The following is a 21,307-nucleotide window of genomic DNA, read 5'->3' on the forward strand; positions in this document are numbered from 1 at the left end:
ACAGCTGTGGAGGCGCATCGTGTCATACGCCGTCAGCCTCCATGGATCACACACTGGCCAGGCGGTGTGTATGACACATGCAGCGGTGGAACCTGTATCTCTCCCCCCCACACACACACATACACACACACACACACACACGTGGCTGATGCATTCTCCGGCGCTTATCTTCAGCGGGCAGCCTGGCTTTGTCAGTAGATGAGCGCGCCGCTATGACCATACATCACACGACGAGCCATCACTAAGGTGTGACCTCTCCGTATAAAGAGGAGATAAAGCACAACTAACTTTGAAAGGCATGTCAATGAGACAGCCGTCCGTTTAATTGATCGGCAGAACCACGGCAGAATTTTTTCTCCTTTAGCCTCGTTCTGAAGGGCCAGATTTCAAAGACTCGGTATGAGCTGCATTTGAGGAAAATCAAACTTATTAACTTGTAGGCTACTAATTAAGCTAAACCTTCAACATCAAGGTCAGGCTCTCGGTGACAAAAATCCGTATCATTTGCAGGATGGGAGTGCTTTTCTTCCCCTTCAGCAGTCCAAGGTCCAGCTTGAAGAACGTCGTATGAAAGAGAACAAGCCGCTGCTCGTTTTAACTCGCTCAGTTTACTACTCCTCTTTTTTTTTGTATCGGTGGCATGACCCAAGGTGTCATTGGATGTAAAACTGGATCTACTTGAAAGAAACCTCTTCTTTTCTCTTGACATTGACAAATTTTGAGGGGAGCTTGAAGTGAGGCTGACGTGCATGTAGGGGTCAGTGTGAAGAATAAAACAAAAATCGGCACAACAATAAGTTTTTGTCGATAATTACCCAGGTAGACGGTAGAAGAAGTTGTGAATGCTTTATGATGTACTTTAAGAGCCTATCGTCATTGTTACGGTGCATACGCAATTTTCTTGCAACTGAATGAGACTATTTGCCAATGGAATGAGTATTTTTACCCCTAAAATAAGATAATTTGATATCCTGCACTTAAAATAAGATGATGGAGATGATGAGTTGGTCTTATTTAAGTGCAAAAATCTTATTCCATTGGCAAATAGTCTTATTTAGCTGCTCAAATCAAGGAAAAATACACTAATTTCAAGAAAATTTTACTTACTTTTAGTTCGCTTTTTGCAGTGTAAAGCTTCACTTCTTCTATATTTACAGCCTCACTGCAAAAAGAGAACCAAAAGTCAGTAAACTGAACTAGTGTTTTTTTCCTTGATTTAAGCAAGTAAATAAGACTATTTGCCAATGGAATAAGATTTTTTGCACTAAAAATAGGAGCAATTACTCTCCATTGTCTTATTTCAGGTGCAAGGTTTCTAATTACCTTATTTTAGGGGTAAATATACTCAGTCCATTGGCAAATCGAGTTATTTAACTGCTCATATCATGGTAAAATACACTAATTTTCTTACTTTTAGTTCTTTTTTTCAGTGCTGAAGTGGATTACCCCCCCCCCTCCCCCACTCAAAATGAATTTAACACACAATGCAGGTGTTTCTACAACCTGATTGGTAAACGCAGCTAATGATTTCAGAGCACAGTGTGTGTCCCGTGGATGCCAGCCCCCTCCTTGAATCATCCTCGACTCTGACCTTTTCTTTACATCCCCATTAGAAACAGCTGCAGCTTAGACTGACACACCATTCCTCCTTTCCTCAGAGGCTTTCTCGTCTTACTCCCAAATTCTCGGTTTAACCAGAGAAGTTTAAATGATGTCCTGTAACCTGGAGAAGCCCTGCAGCCCTGGCTTACCTGTGCTGGCGCCGCTCGCTGACAGCTGCTGAACCGAGCGAGGCAGATTATCCATCAGTCTAGGAGAGGAAATAAAACGAGGAGGAGATGAGGACACAAAGACACGGGAGATGGAGTTCAGGGGCAAAAAGCGGGACGGAGGAATAAGGCAGCGGGAGAGGGGAGCTAAATCCCAGCCAAAGCAGGCTGTCACACAGAGCGCCAACACTTATCTGGGGTCAACTACACTTTCCGGATTATTAGTGACCATGAATATTTATGCCGCTCTGCTGCAGAGTGCAAGATATTAGCCTGCAATCATTGTAACACGGTAACATTAAACACCAAAGAGTGAGAAGCCGAGTTAATTTAAAAAAAAGGGTTAAAAATTTTATATTTCCAATACATATTTAGTTTTACAAATGTCTGCCGTAAGAAGGGGCCGGAAAGTGCTTTAAATCACTAAACCGCCGACAGACACTAGGGGCTTGATCCAATAAAGGTGTGAAAAAAGCATTAAAGTAAATAAGTCTTTTCTTTTGTAGTCGTAGCATCTCACCATCGCAATTAAGAAAACTCCAAACATCAACTTGAATTGATTTATTTAGTGGGGAAAACAATTTATGGCAGGAAATCTTTGACAAGAACCACTGGAGGCACAACTGTTCACACCTCGAACAAAGTGAGGCATCTTGTAATTAGTACATTTTATTATTATTATTTAACAAAACACTGAAAGAACTCCTAATTAGTAGTCCATACGTTTCTCTCTCTCTCTCTGGGGTAGACGTGTGATGCGGTACAGGCACATTTCTAGCCGTAAAAGACATATTTATTTTGGCTCCATTTGCACGGCTCAGGGCGGGGAGGGAGGTCAGAGGAACTTGACGAGCTCAGAGAGCTGCAGCAAAAAGTGGCTTCTAGGGAGTCACCGGGTCTCTGTGTCAACAATCAGAACCAGTGTGCGTAGCCCTGAACACACCGGCCCCGCTGTGAAGCACGGGGGTGACAGAATCATGCCGACGGAAGGCTTTTCCTCTTCAGGGCCTTTAACTGCGCTATGATCAGCTGAGACTTAAATTGAGCTTTTCTGTAATAAAAACTGAATGTAGCTGTGGCATAGAACAAAGGACCCGTATGAGGAGAAGCAGTTGGTACCCACTGTTAGGTATGGGGGAGGGTGTGTGATGCTGTGGTCCTGTTCCTCTTTCAAAGGCCCCGGGAACTTTGTTAGAGTGTATAGACATTTTAAAATAAAAAACTGGTGGTTTCCTCCATAATACTGAACATGGGTTGTAATTGGGTCTAAAAGCGGAATTATGACCCAAAACATGTGACCAAAGACACAATGCACCTTCATCCATGCTGCATGACGGCATAATAACAGCCTAATACTGACGCTGCTTGTTCCCACTGAAAAGAATTACCATTTCCCTGTTCAACTGGTTACCTCTGAAACGTGAAATTAACATTAAAAAAGGAGCTGCTGCGCACTGGAAACGATACAAACCAACCCAAATACCCAAGAAGCACTTGTGACCGCCTACCTAATTTTGGCCTCTTGGACCTGAGTGGGGTTTTTGAGGACGTTGTCCCAGGGCAGCGACCCACATAACCAGTGAAGAAGACAAAAGCCCAAGATCTGGAGGTCACCACGTCTTGATGGTGCTATGAAAAGAAAAGGAATGTTTAGTAATGGAGCTGCAACAATACACCCAGCTGACGAGGCGAAATATTAGCAATTTTAGGGGATAAAACAAAAAGAATCCCTCCAAAAAAAAAAAAAAAAGGTTTCATACAGCCCTGAAAAACTAAACAGATCAATATTTTGGACAAACATTCAAGTTGATATATGGCAATTCTAAGACAACCGATCTAAATAAGAGTTAAATCATGGTCCTTTATCATGTAGAATCTTTTTAACTATTTTAGAAAAAGAATAAAGAATAGTCTGTAAACTCATATTTTCATAATTTTTCTGGACCTGGAAAATTACAATAGGCTAATAAAAGTGATAATAAAGACAAAAACCATTGAAGATGCTCTATTTTATGTTTCCACAACTAGAATAAAGTATAAGTAAAAGTAGAGAATCTGTTCAGTGCAGGATTATCCTGTTCAGATGTGATCAGTCCAAGTACAGATGGAAGGATTGATGATCAATGCAGACCACTAGGAAGTTTAGCAACAACAGGAAGCTACGGAGCATATGGCAACTTTGACGTTAGCTGCTTACGAATAGCCAGCCCCAGTATTCTCACGGTGCTTATGTCATATGTTGTCTGGTAATGTTGATTTTCTACAGGGTAGAAAGCTGACACACAAACCATTCGCAGTGGTTGGGGGTGTTGTCACCAGACGGACAAGTCGTCTTAATTAGTCCCGTCAGTCACACAAACGGTCAACTTGAGAGCTACTTCTTTTTTGCACTTCAAAATAAAAGTCTAACAAAAACAGACAAAGCTAGAAAAGTTTTGACAGTTTTAAATCTTAGATTACAATTAATGTGAGGTTCATCAAGGCTCAAGCCTCATCCCACTCTAATTCAATATCAAGGCTCTAATAGCAAAAATTATGAAGTGCCACAATATCTCTGTATGTCAATTGACTGAATTTCAGTGTTATATGTGTAAATGGTTTCATATTAAAGATAATTCTTCAAATCCATTACAAGATTGCTGGAATATGTCTGTCTAATAAAAAGACATAGCTTTTAGTTCTCAACTTGTGAAATAATATAAGAACTGCGATAGTACTTTATCTATGTACTGTGAAGTAAATGTGTACACAAAGCCAATATTTCATTAGTCAAATGGTGTTTTTCCAGGAACTAACATTCTCATATTGTGTTTTACTTTCAATGAGCATGACCATTCTATACAGCTTTGTGTCTGTACATTAAATACAGTGAGATACTTAGACTGGCAACAAATAATACCCAAGCAGGTCAGTACAGCAAAGATTTTAACTGAACCTAATGGCTGGATACATTCTTCTTTTTTTTTTTACATAGGGCCTGAGCAAGCCTTTTTTCCATCTTATAAATGTAGATCCATGCAGTCATAAAAATAATCATCGTCTGTGAGGTCTGTCGATACTTGGTGACCAAGTCCAGTGAGGTTGACCCTGGGGAGTTTTAGTAGCTCAATACAGTAAAGGCTTCCGCACGTCTCGGGAGAAATTACCTATTGACTGGCTCTAGCAGAAGGGAACAATCACCTGCCTGAGCCGCAGCCGGCATTGATCCTCTCCGGTCGGCCAGCAGTCTGGTCCAAAGAGGAAGTGTGGCCACTTGCACACAGGATCACATTATGATGGAGGTAATCTGATTTTAAGTTGATATATTTGTAAAAAATTAAGACTACTGCGACTTGGCATAGCTAGGTTGTTGTCTTCAACTTGAATAAAGACTGTCAACACCAAGTGAAGCTTTAAAGTACAGTAAGCAAATGAGTTTGGGGACATAAATGTGCATAAATCACAAACTCGCCTGTTGGCGTCAAACGAAAAATTCAGTGGAACCAGCTGGAAGGCTTCAGACAGGCTGGTTAAAGATGTTTGATACTGAAATACCTGTCTGTACCTTTTATTCCAGGGATGGGTTCTAAATTATTGCCTAAGACCTGGTCATGGGGGCAACTCTTCCTAACTGGGCATATCTGAAACACCTCCCTGAAAAGGCATCCCTTCAAGATTCCCAGACCTCCGTTCCTGGTTCTTTTCATGCTGAAAAGTAGTGACTTCTCTCTGAGCTATTTCCCTTTCTCAGTCTAGAAACACCACACTACAAAAAGGGACCTAAAAGTAAGTCAAATTTTCTTGAAATTAATGTATTTTTCCATGATTTAAGCAGGTAAATAAGACTATTTGCCAATGGAATAAGATTTTTGCACTTAAAATGTGAATATTTCATCTCTATCATCTTATTTCAAGGGCAGAATATCTAATTACCTTATTGTAGGGGTCAAAATACTAACTCCATTGTCTTATTTACATGCTTAAATCAAGGAAAAATACATTAATTTCAAGAAAATTTGACTTACTTTTGCTTCCCTTTTTGCAGTGTAGGTAGAAAGTTCATTTCAGCATGCCTAAAAAGATTCACTGCTCTTTATTTTCTCCATTGAGGATAATATCTCTCACTGTGGTTCAATGGAGACTCAAAGTCTTAGAAATGGCTTTGCAACCCTTTCCAGACTAATAGAAGTTCTTGAATTTTCTAGATCGGGGTGTGATGTGTTTGCCTTTTAAAAACTTTTAGCCTTCTTCATGTTGTAAGACACCTAAAAAAAAAAAAGTATAATTTGAAAATTGCTGGCTGCATAATTTTTTATTCAAATGTGTTAAATTATCTGAAGCATGTACGTGTGACAAAACGCAAAAACAAACAAAACCTGTAAGGTAGGCGACGCTTTCATATGGGCCCGCACAAATCTGCTGTGAGTGTCAACATATATCAGGTCCAAATGTACAACTGTCAATGTATCTTCTACTTGATCTTAATAACTCCGATAATAAGGGTCAAATCTGTTTGTCCTTGTGAATTTAAAGTATGCATTACATCTGCATTACAGCGAGGCTCTCTGTAGTTGTGAAGGATTACGCACCGACTTATTGCTTCTAAGAGCCTGTTGGAGGAGAATAAAGATGAAAAATACACGTGATACCGACACTGGAAAACGGTGTCCAATTCCCAGAGCAACATAATGGATTAACAATTAAAAAGATCAACAACTACATTAAACGTAGCTGCCCTCTGCGTTCGCTCTGGGCGTGATAACGTTGCTCATTATCCCACTTTATGTGTCGGCTCTTCTGTATTTATGTATGTGCTTTGCCCTCGTATGAAGAATGGCAAAGGACAACTAAAGGGAGCATGCATGCATATGTGCATGTGCAGCTTTCAGACGAAACTTGAACACAAACAATCAATAAATACAGGAAACAGGCATAAATATATCCAACTCACCGGCTGTGTTCCCTACCAGCTTTAGACAGCGAGCTGAGAACACGTTGGCTGTGCTGCTAATTATCTCCTATTGTTATTCAGATTCCCTTAAGCACAATGCTGTGTCGCGCTCTTAACCCCTCTGCCTTGCAGACTTGTTGTTTGGAGACGGTCATCAGTCCGCTGTCCGCCCACCAAATGGCACTAATTACACCGTTTAAGCTCCGGGTGCATAGGTCTGCCACTAGCAGGATGCGTTTACCAAGGCTCATCATCAGCAACCTGACAACAGCTTTTGGGGAATGAATGCCACCGGGTTGGTGAGGAGCAGATATGGGTCTGGTTCTTAGAAAATGTTCTGTCTGTGTCTAAGCAGGCTTTAAAGGAGAACACAGTGCTTTGAATAGCCAGATTCTGATGTTGTACTTTGAAGGTCTCAATTTGTAACTATTACGTACCTTACTCTGTTTCCTTGTGAAAAGCTTCTAAAAAAGAATTTGAAGGAGCAATGAGTAAGATATTTACTGTAAAACCAACCTACATCATTCTCATTTGTCACCTGGGATGGAAGCAACAATCGGTCCCCTCCATCAACAATGTCTTAGTCAAGCGTTCTCCTTTTAAATCTAGAGGTACGGTCTGGTACAACTACGGTTCAGAGTGCAGCCCGTGTTTACTTCCTGGTTCCTGAGCCAATCATATGAGAGTTCCAGGCTTCCCAAAACAGAGCCCAGCATTTGGTATGTTATTTAGGTAAAAGAGCTGCAGCATGCAAACATGGAAGCCAGTAAGAAAGCGGATGAGAAATAGAACAGAATACAACATCATATATCTGTCCTGTGGAAGTAAAAGTTCACTACAACAACGGACCGTTGACGCTGGGTGTCCGTGATAGATTTTGTGGATCTGTTGTTCCGACTTTAACCACTAGATGTCATTATTATTTATTGCTACTTTAAAGACCAAATTTCAATTAAGAGTTAGAAAAATCTAAACCTTTTGAAAGTATTATAGATCAAAACATACATTTATATTGATTTTTAAAAGAAATTAAAGGTCAGCAATTTTTTAAAACAATTAAAAGTAAATTTGGGGGGGGACACATTTTTTTCCTCATCCACCAAAAAAATTTTTTTATCTCTATTAAATACACAATTATCCCAATATTATTTAGCTCAAATCTTGGAAGATAACATGTTTTATGCTATGACTACTACAGATAGCTTGAGCAGGGGGTGAACAGCCAGACCATGTAGGTGACTGGGGATATTTATGAGCATACAAATCTATAGAGTAAAGTACTTTTTTATAGCAGCTTTTACCTTTTAATGTGTTTCATGTCAGCAAGATAAACATCTGCTGATGTCTGCAAATTAATTTGAACTGACCTTTTAGAAACCAAACCACATCCTGTGAGAAAACCGACTGCGTACGGACTTAAGAGTTTGCGTAGCATGAGAAAGTTTTGACATATATATTACTGTCAAGCAGTTACACCATCATGAGTAAAAGACCAATCATGTGTAGAAAAAAAGAGACTTGCAAAACGCCGGCCTGGGTAGCGAATAAGAAAAGTATTCTGGTGACACAGATGCTGAGAGAAATGGGATTGCTGGTTCTCTGTGTGCGTTAGAGTAACGACACTGGTCAGAACTGGAGCTGACGTTGCGGTGTCTACCTGAATTCTGTAAAATCTTTGATGTTTCAATTAAGAGATTTTAATCAAAAGCCATCATCCTCCACTATGTTGAATCCCAGGTAGGTTGGGACACTAATCAATGCTTTTAAATCCCTGCTTAGGCTGCTGGCTTATTGGCTACTGCTGTTAGACACGGTTTCCCTGATGTTTCTCCAATCGTGATTTTGGATCACCTTTATTTTTTCACACTTTTTTTCGCCACATTTACCAAAGTTTCAATATAACTATATTATGGTACAAGCATTATTTTATGTGTGAATAAGAAAGGTTGAAAAACTGATAATACACATCCTATTAAGAAGAGTCTTTTTACATTCCTTCGCTTCCCGAAACAGTATTATAACTTGTGTGTTTTCCTTTTCACTTTTTTGCAGAGCTGAAATACGGATATAAACCTTAAAATGGTTAATTACTCGGTCAAAGTTGTGCAAACCCACAGTATCGAACGGCTGAGTGGTGGAGCTGGTCGACGTAAAGAGCACAGAGGTTATCGGTAGCTCAGGTCTCGCGCTAACCAAACATCAAAGCCCTTAATTAATGGGAGGATGAATACAAGATGCAGGTTATGACTTCGGCTAATTAGGGAATTGTTGAACAGAGACAGAGCTGGGGGATTCAGTGGGGGGCATGGATGGGAAAATCAATGGTCGATGAGAAAAGGGAGCATGTAGGCAATTTGCCAGTTAATGTGTTCCCAATATTCGCTGGTGGTGACAGAGGGCAAAAAGACCATTTTATATGGCCCAATCAAGCAATGTAAAATAAACTTGGTAAGAGTAAAGACAGCGTAAAATAAAAGGCCTGATATTGACTCTGACATTCCAGCCTCTGTCACATTGACTAGCATCTGGGTAGACAAGTGCAAACAGTCAGAAATTAAACATCATTATTGCAGTAGCATTATCTCACACTGAAATATGTAACTTAATATGAGTACATTTAACAGCTACTCTAGATTTTTTTTCCTCCAAATTAATAATTTATTTTTATTACTTTTTTTGAATGTCTACAAACTTTTAAGTAGTAATCAATGACCCTCTGCTTCCCTGGGGTAGCATAACGACGTGAAACTCCTAGCCATTCGTGAAAATGGGAAAGACTATAGAAAATGGTACTTGAGTAAGAAAGACGTGCGTTAATCTTCGTAAATTAGGAAATGACAGCAAGACAACTGCAAATCTCTAAGAGAGTTAGAATCAAAGCATTTCAGTGAGCAGGAACTGTGATAGAAAACACTGGACAAGAACCCAGATTTAGCTTGAGAGCAACAGTTGAAGAACTGCAGCAAGAAAGGAATCATGGAGTCACGAAGTCTCCATAACAGCCATTGGAGACTATTTACATGGCAGCTTTTTCTGCCCTACAGTCACAAACGTAGCAAAGTTAGCCAAATGCGAGTGGAACTGTGTGCTTTTGTCTGAAGAGACCAGAACAGACTACACTACTTTCACAGTCATCCCAGACTTTGAAAGAAAGGTTTCAAAATATTATTATAGAATATATATATATATATATATATATATATATATATATATATATATATATATATATATATATATATATATATATATATATATATATATATATATATATACTATAATAATATGAAATTGTCCTTATAACTGTGGCATAACTGTCCAGCATAGCTCTGCTCCCGCTCCATGTTTCAATAAGAAATATTATGCTAGCTGCCAGATTTGGGTCAAAACATTTAAACATGTTAGCTTAAGTGTTGCTGAGGTCGACTCAGTTACCCTCACACACTTATAAGCTTCATTTTCAAATTAAATGTTCTTTTGTAATTATTAATACAAGAATATGTAGGCGTAATTTAAAGCTAAACCAGAACATGTTTCTTTAAAATAAAGTGCACGGCCTCAAAGACATTGGTTTAATTATCCCAGATGATATTTAAACTTTTCTTTATGCATCTTCTTCCCTGCACTAAAAAACTGATCTTGAATTTGATGTTGATTTCAAATAGTTTCTAGAAGCCTTTGCTATAACAAATAACGTCTATGGCCACTAATTGGAAGGCTTACCAACTCCTTTGTGGGCGTCAAGGCTGGTGTACTCAATCGTTCCGTTGTGGCCCTTCTTGGGGTTTTCCTTGTATTCCTTATGGACTCCATCGGGACAGTATCTATAGGAGAGCCCATAGTCTGCAAGGTACACCTGGAGCAGTCAACGGGACATGGACACATAACAATTACAATGTTCACTTCCAAATCGGTACAGTTTAGACAGAACCCTAAAGAAAACAAACAGCTGAGGTCAGTGGATAACTATCAACACTACAGGAGTGCATGAAACCTGGTTTTAAAACATAAGCGGTGATGCGACGAACCTGCTCCGGGTGTCTGCAGCCCAACATGAGGTTGGCAGCTTTGATGTCTGCGTGGACATACTCGTTTTCATGAATGTACTCCAGCACATCCAGCTGACACAGGAGCCCAAAGGACAACCAACAACAAGAAATTGTGAAAAAAGATAACTGGATATCTGAAGGAACGGTTAGCGGCACCACTGGCCCTTTACTGAAGGCCCAAGCCAACATCTTGCCACAAAAGACGCATGCTTAATTACTCCAACAGCGAAAAACAGAAACGCACAGTGATGATGTTATGGTCGGTCCCTCACCAGTCTTTGACCAAGCTGGAGCACAGTGGTCTTCTTCAGTCGGCCTCCGTTACGCTCACAGACTTTCTGAAGGTCACTACCCAGCCGGTCCATGACCATGAAGCGATACCTTAGAGCGAGAGGAATCAGACCGACCGTCAGAGGCAACCATGTTTTTAACAGAAAGGTTCTGCTGGAGCCTGATAAACTAGACAGAAACGTTTGACCTCTTTGTAATAAATGCCACAAACAGTTAGCCTTTATGGTTTTTAAAGGGAGTTTGTTTTTTTTCTTTTTTTTACCAAGGGCTGCCCAGACAAAGAATGTACTCAAGATTATTGACAGATAAATAAAACATCACCAGATTTCTGCAAAGTTAAACAACTACATAAACCTATTCAGAAAGGTACTATATTATGATTTTATTTTATAATTTTTTGGAAGAAATGTGTCTATAAACTCTATCTTTGACATTTTTTTTTTACTTTGATCAACTAAAAACAACACAGAAAACATATTTCTCCTTTACCTCTCTTAAGTTTGCTAAAACCGAACAAACATGGACATCACATTCATTTCTAATGTCACTTTAACGATTTATTTGAATTGTAATGCTTTTGAAAAACAAGAATCGGGTGTGCAAGTCTGAGTTTCTTATGAATTGCCTCTAATCCACTCCATAATAATACAAACAAAAAGAACATTTTAATGTGTACATATTCTTGCCACTAATATTTGTTTAGGCGCTCCTTCAGAAAACTGCACCTCGAAGCCGATCGTATGCAAATATACATTAGAGACGGTGTGAATGATTCTCAATCAGATCAAGAACCTGTGAAACCAGTACCATGTCTGTAAACAGATTATGAACTGGGCTGGTGGTTTCTTTGATTCTCAGGAGGGCACGATAGCGCTTAAAGCTTTGGGGAAAAAAAGGTGCTTTTTAGTCTATTAGTTCTTGATTTAATTAATAATTTCCTTGATGAATTGGGACAAACAGCACTTTGCTCGGTTGGGTGGGATCTGTGGCAATACGTCTGGCTCTTTACTGGACTCGTGTCTAGATCTTGTAGACGGCATCCCACAATCCCCTGCGCTGTCCTCACCACCCATGCTTGATCCTTTCTCTCCTGCACCATGAAGCTTCCGTATCGCGCTGTTACACGGGACGCTCTCGTTTGTGGCTCATAAAAAGTTTACGAGCAGCTGAGTTGAAAGTCCAGTTTGTACTTGTCCAGTCCATAACTACGGAGGTTCTTGCATGAAGTTGATGTTACAAAGAAGCACCAGCATCAAGTTGTCCATCTTTACCTCAAATAAAGCTAAATGGTTGAATGTTTCAAATAAATTATTAGATATATTGTGAAACAAAATGGCATTCAAACCCATGAGGAGTGGATGCAGGCTTTAATTTGAGTAAGGCTTTACTCAAACCTCCCCCACGCTCGCCAGGCTAAGCGTACATAAAACCACGCCATGCAACACAAAACCCTCAGTAGTAAAGTTCCCGTCTGGGAGAAAACCTTATAGTCAATATAAGCTAATGCGCTAGCTGCTATTATCTTGACGCACACTACGGTACCCGGTTATTGGACCGCTCCCCTCCTTCGAGCTGCATCATGCAACGCTCCTCGCACTTCCCCGTTCCCCAGCCCTTTGTGATTATGTGGAAAAACATAATGTTTTACAAAGTTTTATAGTTTCTCTGACTTTCCTATATTCAAAGAAAACAGAAAAAAAATTTGCTTTACACAGTACTGACATTTCTCCCAAATTCCAAATGAAATTATTGACATGTGATCAAAATGGTTTAAAGCACAAAAAAAGCTCATATTCACTTTTTGAAACAATACATATGGAATCTCTTGGCAAGAATTCAGAAATCACTATCAGAACCACTATCAGAACAATCCCGACATTCAATTACAGCTTGAATTCTTTTGGCATGCGCTCCACCAGCCCTCACATAGCTGATGGGATCAGGTGATCCCCTAATTACTACCTCATTAAGCAGAATGATGTATGCTTGTGTTGGAACTCAGCAGACAGTGTCACGGAAGAGCTGTTTTTCATGTACAAATGCCAGTTTCTAAATTAAAAAGAACCTGGTAGCACGGCTTGGGTTTGGAAAGTTTCACCTGAATAAACGACGCAACCTCTTGGTTCTTTTGACACCGAGACATTTTTGCAGCAGGTTCATAAAGATTTTTTAAATTCCCTTTAAAAATCACTTTTATACTACACTGTTAAAAAAGAAAAAAGAAAAAGAAAGACTGGTTTGTCCTTGAATTTAGTGGCCGTTGTTTGGCTTTCAAAAGGAATCAGTTATTTACGGCGTTATCTACCGGAGCTCCTTATATTCAGCCAGTCCTGACCCCCAGTACGTCGGGATACCCAGAAAGTCCAGCTTCTTGCTCCGCTTCCATTTTTGCACTGAAAGAATAACAAAAGACACGTAATTATAAAAGTGTGCAAAGCGCACATTTCCGTTAACACACTATTAAACGTTTGCCTTTAGAAAGTCTGAAATCATAACAGGAAGCCCGGCTCGCTGCATTAGTCACATGTGGTTAGTCTGAGGGAAATAGCTGCCATCTAGAACTTCTTATTCACTTTTTCAACCAGAATTTTTATAATGATATGAGCATCCATCTATGAACATTGCCTCTTTTTTCTGAGCTCTTTTTATAGTTTTTTGACAAACAAACCTTACTCTATAAAAAGTTTAATATTTTGTCCCTGAACGTACAATCAGCACGCTGAAGGGGACGAACACACACACACACACACACACACACACACACACACACACACACACACACACACACAAAGAGGCCAGAGACAAAGCGGCGGGCCTGGCTCAGAGGCTTGATGGCGGCCGGCCTGACTGGCTCTCAACCAGGCTGGCAGGTGGTCAGGGGCTCAGTGGAGGCCCAGGCATCATTACGTGTGAGTGGCTCCCTCTCCTTTGCTCCTCTCCAAACGAAGGCGCTGGAGAACTCAGACAAGCACAGAGCGGAGGCCCCAACTGCCACTGGGGTGCGTGTTTGCTTTGGTCTGTTATTAATTACCGCGTGCCAGGCAATGAAACCTCTGTGTCTGCGGCCACTTCATCAGTCAAACACACTCACGGCCCCAGCGGGCTGCCGGGGACGCAGGACAGGTTGTGCTACTCACCGCTCTCCGCTTTGGCTGCTCTCTGGTAGAACTTGAGCTCGGAGAACAAGGGGCCGTTCTCCTGGTACTCCTGCGTGCGCAAACACAGTGTTGATCATCCCTTCGTTGCACGTTAAAGACGACATAATTCACAGCGGCCACAGTTTGTGTCTTAAATAACAGATGTTATTTTTAGCAGAGCACAAGTTTGATATTCCTTCCAGATTTTCTTTTTTTTTTTCTAAGCAGTTTCGCATTTTTACATTTTATCACATGGCAAGTGGAAACTTTGATGCATTTCATTGGAATTATGTGCAACTGAGCCACAGAAGTTAGAGCACAACTGTAAAGTGAAAGGAAAGTGACACGTGGCTTTGAAAATGTGTCGCAAATAAGACCCTGATACAACTAAATAAAATCCAGCACTACCAATTGCCTCCAGAAGTCACCAAATCTGATTTCAACATAAATACAACTGCTCTGCAAAGTCCTCAGAGGTTTGTTAGAGAACAAACCGGAGAACTTGAGAAGGAGCTTGCGTTGTTTGTTGTTATTTCAAATTTTTATTTTTTGTTCACTCTCTCTTTTCTCTTCATAGTAGGTACACCTGGTCTGGTGTTCTGTTAGCTGACACTATCCAAGATGGCAGATCATCCGCTATTACCATATAACATAGAAAGGATTCCTGGCTCAATGTGTGCTTCTGTGCTTTCTGTCTCTCTGCTCTGTCTTCTCTAACCCTCAGTGGGTCGAGGCAGATGGCCGTTCAAACTAAGCCTGGTTCTGGTTCTGCTGGAGGTTTTTCCTTCCTGTTAAAGGGAAGTTTTCCTCTCCACTGTCGCTTCATGCTTGCTCAGCATGAGGGATTGCTGCAAAGCCATCAACAATGCAGATGACTGTTCACTGTGGCTCTACGTTCTTTCAGGAGGAGTGAACGCTGTTGTCAAGACTTGATGCGATCTGCTGGGTTTCCTTAGATAGGAAACTTTTTGACCAATCTGTCTGATTTGATTGAATTTGACTTTGGAAAGTGCCTCGAGATGACACGTGTTGTGAAGTGGTGCTATATAAAAAAAACTCAAAGGAACTGAACTGATGAACAAATCGTGGAAACCAAAGAAGACACCACATATGTAAGGGAGAAAGCTGTGAAGAAGCTTAAAGCCAATTCATTTTCTATCTATACCTATTTAATCTGTGCAGTATCACAGGAGTGTTAGATTATTAACAATATATCACGCTTTAATTAAATTAAACCGTATATTTAGACATTAGGTCTAAATATATAAACAGCAGTACATTTGTGTATTTTTTATATGTAAAGAAAAAAATATTTGAAAATGGAGGTTGTAATTGTGCAAATTATTTGTTATTTTCTGCCACAGCAGCGTAAATGATTACTCTGGCAGTGAGGTGTTCATTGTCTTCATCAGCGAGTCGACATGGAGGAGGAGGGGGGGTTGGGGGAGGGGGTGAAATAACTGCCTCTGTGGAGGCTGGTTTTAGCAAATAGCGCAGTTGGTTCTTGAGTGGGAGAAGATGCTCCCCCACCCTCACCTGTTGCTGCTGGTCAGTCACGACGCTGGTGATCCACAGACAGATGGAAGCTGGTACTGTGAGCTGGGTGAGCTTCTGGTGGAGGATGTCTGGGCTGATGGAGCTGAGCTGAACTCCACCAGCAGCATCCTGCCGTACGTTCCTCTGTGGCTGAGGTGGTGCGGGATAAAGGTTGACGGCATAATCTGCTAAAAGGTTCAAGTTTGGTTTGGTGGCAGCATCACGCTGTGGCGATTTTTTTCTTAAGCAGGGACAGGGAAGCTGGTAAACATCATGTTGGATGAAGATTAACACTATCATGGAAGAAAACTGCAAAGACTACACTGGGGTTGAGTGTCACCCTTCAGAAGGACAACAACCTGAAATATACAGTCTGAGCTCAAATTGACGGATTTAGATCAAAGCCAATTCATGCTTCAGACTGGCTTAGTCAAATCTAGAAACTGATCTTCACAAACAGTTTCCATCTAATTCAAATTAAGTACAAAGAACAAAACATGCAAAAAAATCATTTGATTTCCTGTGATTTGACCTGACTGTGCAAAGCCCTTAAAAGGACTACAGTGTGGCTCTCAGTTTAGTTCTACACCTATCAATCTGGGCCCGCTCCCATCCATGTTGTTCAGGGCAAGGAAGGGACTTTCAGCAGAACTTTCCTAGCTGACTGGGGGAAGTGACACCTAGTGTCCGCCCACCAAAGTTTGGTTTTAGCCGATCACTGTATCATGCATGGTAAAAACGCACAAGGCGCTTCTTGCTGGTCTTCTTGCAGCAGCTCCCCACCTCTTGCTTTCATCGCAGCTGTGTGTCCCGTCTAAAACCGTAATGCTGAAACGTGAATGGCCAACACACGCTGGGTCGCTTCTCGAAAAAAAAAAAAAAAAAGGTACATAATCCCTCACACCATGACATGTTTTCATTAAAAAAAGGCAGAGCATAGATAAAGAAAGAACTTATTTGGTCCCACTATGGATGTTTAAAAACCTCAGAGATTTTTAAACGGCTTCTGTTGAGATGTTTTGTCCTGTTTACAGCTAACTTACATTAGAAACCGTTGTTACCATCTTTAAAATGATGATACAGACCTTTGGAAGCGTTTTTACTCATTCTTGCACAAACACAGAGGACAAAGGAAAAACACAGCACTTCTGCCCGGTTTCATTTTCCTTTCTAGTCAAATGTTATTGCTGGGACTGACGTGTGAAATTCCCTCACATGATTTCTGAAAGTGACTGAGTTGAGTCATGTTTCCTGAGGCTGAAACTCCAAAAATAAAAACCTACCGTGGTTTGTTTGTGCTATGTCGCATCCGTGAACATAACAACGATTCATTTCTGGACTGATTTTCTGCATACTCACCACTTTTATGACAAAGTCTGCGTCGGCTGCAACGGGCTTGCTTACGTCCTGGGAGGCTTGTCCGTGCAAAGAAAATTAAGAAAATAAAAATCAACTCATGATGAAAGTCTGTACGCATGCATTTACGGTTTGTGTTTTTTATACAGGCAAGTGCGGTCATTACCCAGATAAATCAGCCCAAAGCCTCCTTCACCAAGGATTTTCCCCAGCCTCCATTTCTTTTTCTCAGCGTCTGCCAGTATGAAGCCATCGGGGAGCGGTTTGGGCAAGGTCCGCTTTCTTGGGGGGGCCATTAAAACTGAAGAGGTTTTGAACAAAAATTCAAGTTAGACGATCTCACTTCATCCTAGTTGGGACAAAAAGCACGTCTCCAGGGTTTAATTTATCAAGAAAGAGTCTGAATACAGTAATCAACAACACATATATTACAGTGTATCATCATAATTTTTTTTTGGAAAAACTATATAAATTAAAATGCAGAAAATGATAGCACAATCACAAAATAGGAAAGATAGGGAAATAGGGAAGGGAGGGTCCAATGGCCAGAAAAAGGTGAGTGACATCTAGGGCTGGACAATTTAGGGAAAAAAAGCACATAGATAAAATATAAATCATATTGATTGATACTGATAATTCTGAAAAAAATTCAAAACTTAGATTTTAAGTGCAGCCCCGGCCATTTTATGCTGTTGCTTAATTCTTTTAGATAAAAAAACAACAACAACACAGATTCCCAAATCAACCCTTTATTCAACCAACTTTTTACCAAAACTGGAAGTTTTTACAAGAGAAAACAAAAACGTGCGCTCTCTGAACGCTTTGGAGGGGGCGGAGCATTCCTGGGTCTGCGTTTGTGATTGGTTGGGAGGATGTAATGACTGTAGTTTTAACCTATACGATAGGCCAGAATGCAAAAGGAAGGAGAACTGTTCTTCCATCAAACTTTTTAATCAACCCTTTTTTTCCCTATCGCACCACGCGCCCATCGATGGATATATATTGTTATTGAATTATCGTCCAGCCGCATAAAGATAAGGTATAGCTTAGACAGATGTATGATAAGGGACATATACTGTATCAGTGTAGGTTTGGCTGTCTAGAGGCAATCCATCATGGGATACAATGAACAACCACCCACCAACATGTCTCCCCTCAAAAGGCAGATTTATTAAGCACAAGGCCACCAGTTAAAAAATTAAATGCTATTGAATTCAGCACCACTGTCAGCAAATCTAAAACAGCCAAACAGCCATTTAAAACACTCCTAATACTTTTAGTTTAAGATTTAATAAACCAAATGCTGGGATCCTCCTTAATAAATAAAAAAAAAAGCTGCAGTTTCACCAATTAGTGGATATCAATTCCCTGCATGGGTGAGTGAGTGTTTTTTCTTTGCAGCATGTAGTTTAATTTGGGAGCTGATTGTATTAACTGGAGTGAAAACGTTATGAAAACGACTCGTGCAAAGCGCCTCATCTCTCTGTAAGGGGAGCGTCCAGTCACCGGCGCAGCAGCTGGCAGCTGTCAGCGAGCCGTCGGACGGTCTTACCGCAGCGGAGCTCGCTATGGGTCAGAGTGTTTTGGTGGTCGTGCGCTGATGCCGAGCAGTTCGAGCTCACACACGTTATTTATTCTCCTTTTTTTCCCCCTCTCGTGTCACATCTGGTAAGCTTACACCATTAGGCTCTGCAAAACTCCTCTCGAAAAATGTGATGATGATCTCGCGTCGGTTGCGCCGCTGACGGCCTATGGAGTGACGGGACCATTTGCAGGTAAACTCTGTAACCGATGTAACGGCAGAGGACGGATGCAAATGGTTGTTGTTACACCCTGCCTGATTACGCCTGCGTCCGCCGCAATGCAGGTAAATGCCAGGTGTGAAAAAGGCCACAATGTATGCCTTCTTTTGAAAAGTTGGAGAAGACAGCCTCATCCATCTAAAAAAGGAATATGGCAGACGTTCCTTGAACTCATAAAGATGCAATTGAGGTAATGCGTTATTCTAAGAAGCCCCGCTGACTTTGCTGTAGCAGGGCAGCAAATCATAAAAGTAGAATGGGAGGCAGATCTTTTAGCTATCAGGCTCCTCTCCTGTTGAACAAACTCCCAGTTTTGGTCCGTGAGGCAGACACCCTGTCTACTTTTAAGACTAATCTTAAAATGTTCCTTTTTGACAAAGCTTATAGTTAGAGTGGCTCATGTTACCCTGAGCTACCTCTATAGTTATGCTGCTACAGGCTTAGGCTACTGGAGGACATTGGGGTCTATTTCTCTCACTCTGCTGAGTTCTACTGTTCTCCAATCTGCATTGTTAGTCGTTATTTCAGCTTTTAACTTTTTGTTCTTTCTCTTTTTTCTTCATAGTAGGTACACCTGGTCTGGCGTTCTGTTAGCTGTGACATCATCCAGGGAAGACAGATCACCCGCTACTACCATCTAATGTAGAACAGATTACTGGATCAATGTGTGCTTGTTTGTCTGTCTTGTTGTGTCTCTGCTCTGTCTTCTCTAACCCCCAGTGGGTCGAGGCAGATGACCGTTCATACTGAGCCTGGTTCTGGTTCTGCTGGAGGTTTTCCTTCCCGTTAAAGGGGAGTTTTCCTCTCCACTGTCGCTTCATGCTTGCTCAGTATGAGTGTGCTGACAAACTGCCTGGGAGCTCCTCCCATTCAATCAGTGGTGAACCAGGTGGAACAAATCTTCCAAGCAATCTGAGCATGCCAGTACCTGGCTCTGTTGTCTTTAGACAGTGGAAGGAGCATTAAAGAGCACCACAAAACCAAGGAACTTCATCTTTGAAATCAAGGTATTTGTGCAAGATCAAGCCCTCCACAAAACTGTGAAGGACAGCCGGTAAGCGCCATATTGGCTATGTTTTGACTTTGATTGGACTTTTTGCTGTAGTATTTGTAACTTCCAATGTTGTTTAGTTTTATCAAACAAGTGGGGTACAAAGGATAAGGAAGAGCCAAATTCATTGTTTCATAAAGACTGTTTGAAATGGTTAAAAGTAATTTAAACATTGTAGAAATCTTAATAAACCAAGTTCTTAATTCAGTTTAGTCTTCAGAGTCTGAAATTTTGGCTAAAAAGAAATGTAAGATCTAGTAACTTGGCTAAAAAAGATTGAAACATAGTTTGGCTAAAATATAATGAGATCTATTTAATTAACATGAATATTAAACCAATTGAAGGTAAAAAAGGTATTTGGCTAAATAATGAGATCTATTTAATTAACATGAATATTAAACCAATTGAAGGTAAAAAAAGGTATTTGGCTAAAGATACTTGGTTAAAAGATAAAATATACATTTTGAAAATTAAAATACCAACTGTTTTGTTTGGTAGAACATATTTAGTTGTACGGTTACAATGAAAGTAATGTGTTTATCCAGGTTATATGTGAATGACTTTGTGCATTTAATTTGGCTGTAACTCAGATAATAACTTGTATTTGTAATCTTTCTTTTGAGGTTTTTCACCTGTTTACTGCCAACCAAAGAATGGTAAATAAAAGACAAAGAACCGATCCCATGGCTGTTTGAGTGAAATCCTGTTAAAATCTTCATGTGGAGGGACTGTCCCTTTCAAGTGGGGAATTGCACAAAATAATAGATCAGAACTTGACAGTGAAAAACCGCTATCAAGACCAAAAAAGTGGGACACGTGTCCATAGAGACAAATAAAGATTGTTCCCGCCCTGCTGTCGTGATTGAAATGGCTGATTCATTACTGTTGGAGCAGCTAAAGACCGCAAGGACATCAGCGAAGCGTCAGTTTTCCCGTCTGGCCAATAATGTGCTACGAATGCATACAATGATGTCAGAAGAGGAGCTCAAAGACATATTTAAGAAGCTCACTGCAGAAGCTGGCAAAGTCCTAGAAGCCAACGATGATGTAGAGGAGCAATGTATTGAAGAAAACTCTGATGCAGAGGAGTTGAGTGAGCAGCAAAAGAAGGACTTGGCCAAAACAGCCAATGAGTGTGAGATAAAACTGCAAGAGCTAAAGGACCTCATACAAAAGACATTGTGGGCCAATTTCGGGGAATATGAACTGACACAAGCAATTACAACAGCAGAGTCGCAAGCAGAAAACGTGGGAGCTGTGGACCCAAGTAAAAACCCAGATGCATATCTCTTCATGATCGGGCAACTAGAGAAACTTGTGAAGGCTGCGAAGGAGGTGCATAAACATTGGAAGTGCTGGGCCCCCCCAGCAGAGCAACAACAGTTCCAG

The 21,307-nt window shown here is 40.7% G+C and overlaps 1 protein-coding gene across 2 annotated transcripts in view; it reads right to left on the reverse strand.

The window, feature by feature from the left end:
- The window catches only part of vrk2 (VRK serine/threonine kinase 2), a 36,762-nt gene that overhangs the window by 7,716 nt on the left and 7,739 nt on the right, over positions 1-21,307 (reverse strand). For both annotated transcript variants that reach the window (XM_036126289.1, XM_036126288.1), the window contains exons 2-10: positions 17,232-17,366; positions 17,069-17,124; positions 14,174-14,243; positions 13,342-13,429; positions 11,018-11,126; positions 10,725-10,817; positions 10,420-10,552; positions 3,278-3,398; positions 1,752-1,810 (exon numbers count right to left, since the gene is read on the reverse strand). In XM_036126289.1, the coding sequence (XP_035982182.1) occupies positions 1,752-1,810; positions 3,278-3,398; positions 10,420-10,552; positions 10,725-10,817; positions 11,018-11,126; positions 13,342-13,429; positions 14,174-14,243; positions 17,069-17,124; positions 17,232-17,361 (859 nt within the window). In that variant the 5' untranslated portion in view covers positions 17,362-17,366. The remainder of the gene's footprint in view (positions 1-1,751; positions 1,811-3,277; positions 3,399-10,419; positions 10,553-10,724; positions 10,818-11,017; positions 11,127-13,341; positions 13,430-14,173; positions 14,244-17,068; positions 17,125-17,231; positions 17,367-21,307) is intronic.

This window comes from Fundulus heteroclitus, chromosome 22 (genome assembly GCF_011125445.2).
Source record: "Fundulus heteroclitus isolate FHET01 chromosome 22, MU-UCD_Fhet_4.1, whole genome shotgun sequence".
NCBI lineage: Eukaryota > Metazoa > Chordata > Actinopteri > Cyprinodontiformes > Fundulidae > Fundulus > Fundulus heteroclitus.